The sequence below is a fragment of the Cornus florida genome, unplaced genomic scaffold (genome assembly GCF_030987335.1).
Source record: "Cornus florida cultivar Cherokee Brave unplaced genomic scaffold, ASM3098733v1 CherokeeBrave_3.0.0_Hap2_Chr06, whole genome shotgun sequence".
In the NCBI taxonomy this organism is placed as follows: domain Eukaryota; kingdom Viridiplantae; phylum Streptophyta; class Magnoliopsida; order Cornales; family Cornaceae; genus Cornus; species Cornus florida.
Genome location: NW_026775576.1, coordinates 96,513,204 through 96,515,718, shown reverse-complemented (window position 1 = coordinate 96,515,718; position 2,515 = coordinate 96,513,204). Strand labels below are relative to the sequence as shown.

The following is a 2,515-nucleotide window of genomic DNA, read 5'->3' as shown; positions in this document are numbered from 1 at the left end:
GTTATTAAATTTTAATGTGTGATAATTTTATATAATAAGGGTATATTAATAAAAGATATACAAATTTTATTTCTCATTCTTTTAATTAAAAAAAAAAAAAAATCAAATCCAAATAAAAAAGTGAATGAGACATCTTTCCTTTTTTGTAAATTATATATATATCTTACATTGAATTACCTTACCGAATAATTTTTAATCGGTTATTTATATCAAATACAACGAGTGGAAGGCTTCACTTCCTTATTTGTTACATAATTGACAAATTAAAAAAAGTAGATCTAACAATTCACTTCAACTATTCGGTAAAAAAAATCATTTTCCATATATAAAAGATGGGGCAAGTTGAAGAATTGATCACAACCATGTGGTTCTAGACTGGCAACTTGTCAACCAGTCTCTGTGGTCCAAAAACAGGAGACTAAAATACTTTAAAGTCCATCTTCATGGTTCAGCATTGTTGACAACCATAAACGTACCAAAACAGGTCCCAAAAGACTGCTCCAAGCCGACGCTAATCACTCAAAAAGGAGCTCTTGTAACATAGTAGATGTCTGTATACAAGACCAAAAGGATGAAGTTATGAACTTAGGTTCACTTAATGTTTTTCATCCATTAATTAGGTTAATACATATCTATATTGCTCCAGCCCAAATTTTTTATCACACAAAAACTCACAACTTGATTGAAGAACTTGCAAATTCATTACATACAAAGTAACAAAATATGTCAATTCTAAAGTGAACAAATTCCTTTTAACTGTACGTTGAACGTAACATATTGCAAAATTTATTTGATGAATCCAAAGAAATATTTCTCATTTGGAGATAAGATAGCTCTGAATTCAGGTTGGCACCTAGCCGTTTGCTTTAGCTGACTCAAGGGTATCCTGACAACGTGCCACAAATCATTCTGCCCCGACGTTGCAGTCATGGACTGGAGTATGACTGCTTTCTTCAGTAGAAGATCCATTACCAATAACTCATCCTCCTGGTTTCTATATCCCGCCATTTTAACAACTTTAAGGTGCTGAAGTTGTAAAGAAGTCGATTTCGGAACTGAAGAATCCAGGTGGAAATAAGGCTCGTGCCAGTAATGGCAAAAATGTGGACAAGTAATAGGTTTTCGCGTTCCATCATTCTGCCAGTTTCGTCAAATATTGAAAGTGTTAGGATTTGAATGTTTAGGTAGTATGATAATTAATCAGTACATGAAGATAAAAATTGTGCACACTTACATTTATGGTTAGTGTTTCTAATAGAGGACAGATGTCCAAGAAGTAAGCTAAGGAAGCGCGCTTTTGTGCATCAATGGAAGAGTCTGTCCAACATAGTTCTTTTAACATGTTGAATCTGAACTCAAGCTTGCTGAAAATCACTCCTGCTGAGCATAGCCACTGCAATCACCAAACAGTTCGAGTTAGAAGATCGATGCACATGTAAAAATCAGACCACTTCAGGTTCATTGTGTGTGCCAACATTTACATGAAGCTAAGAACAAAATAAACTGCCCCCCTTCTCAAATTTGAGCAGTTCGTTACGTGCTTTACGAAAAAAAAAAAAAAAAAAAAATCAAGGAATTTGGATACTGGTTTAGTTCTCAAGAAGCGAAGAAAAGAAAATAATACCTCAAGAAGCCAACCACTGAGAGTGAGAACCTGAACATCCTTTAAAGCTGCTAGTAATGATAAAAGCTCCTCACAATCGAACTCATTGTGGCCTATACCATCTCTCATATCGAGCATGACATCAACAAGGTTCACGCCATTCTTCAGCTGAATCCGAGGAAGAACTCCTTGATACGAGAAGGATTTGAGATTAGAAGCAGAAAGAGTAATCTCAGCCAAGTCAGGACAGTCCACCACTGTCAAGCTTTTGAGAGAACCACCCGCGTTTATCTCTAGACATCGCAACCCAATGCATTTCTCAAGCTTCAAGCATTCAAGAAACTTGAAATCTGAGAACAAAGCAGGAACTATATCCTCAGCAAGACCAGTAACTGATCGCAGATGGAGAGTCTTGAGAGAGGCAAAGCCAGCTGCTAACTCTGGGAAATCGTTAGCTGGACTTTGACAAGTTACCTCCAATTTCAAATTGAAATCACTTGTGACTTGATTCTCTTCTGAGAAATTTAGATGAAGCTCTTTGTCTACTCCTTTAGCAGCTAAGATGATCAACTTCTCTTTCATTTCAAACCTTAAACAGAGCTTACAAAGCTCGAGATTGTTGTAAGACTTCAGAAATGTATCAATGACTCGCGTCACACCTTCATTAGCTCGGTGGCTACGTCTGCCATCTGAATCAATGTCCAAATTTACATTGTATGGTGTCCAAATTCCTCTCCAAAGAGGCGAAACAACGCTAGTTCTGACGGCCTCTTTCAGTGGGAGGAACGACATTATGAGATTGATAATGTCTTCCGGTACACTGCTGATTAGATCAAGGGTTTCGCTCTCCATTGTGTGGTACTACAATCCAACTCTGAAATGTTTGGTTCATTTATAAAGTACCATGCGCGT

The 2,515-nt window shown here is 36.9% G+C and overlaps 1 protein-coding gene across 1 annotated transcript; it reads right to left on the bottom strand.

Moving 5' to 3' along the window:
• LOC132315048 (F-box protein At2g39490-like) lies at positions 1-2,515 on the bottom strand. Its single transcript, XM_059813809.1, has 3 exons — positions 1,625-2,515; positions 1,235-1,393; positions 1-1,137 (listed from the first exon to the last, which is right to left on the bottom strand). The coding sequence occupies exons 1-3, from the start codon at positions 2,453-2,455 to the stop codon at positions 787-789; spliced, it is 1,341 nt and encodes a 446-aa protein (XP_059669792.1). The 5' UTR covers positions 2,456-2,515; the 3' UTR covers positions 1-786.

What these genes read in the sequence shown, in the direction of transcription:
- LOC132315048 (XM_059813809.1), bottom strand. Translation starts at nt 2,455, where the DNA reads ATGGAGAGCGAAACCCTTGATCTAATCAGCAGTGTACCGGAAGACATT. An exon ending in TCAGTGGTTGGCTTCTTGAG is followed by an intron (nt 1,394 to 1,624) that starts GTATTATTTTCT and finishes TGGTGATTGCAG; the next exon opens with TGGCTATGCTCAGCAGGAGT. An exon ending in TAGAAACACTAACCATAAAT is followed by an intron (nt 1,138 to 1,234) that starts GTAAGTGTGCAC and finishes CGAAACTGGCAG; the next exon opens with AATGATGGAACGCGAAAACC.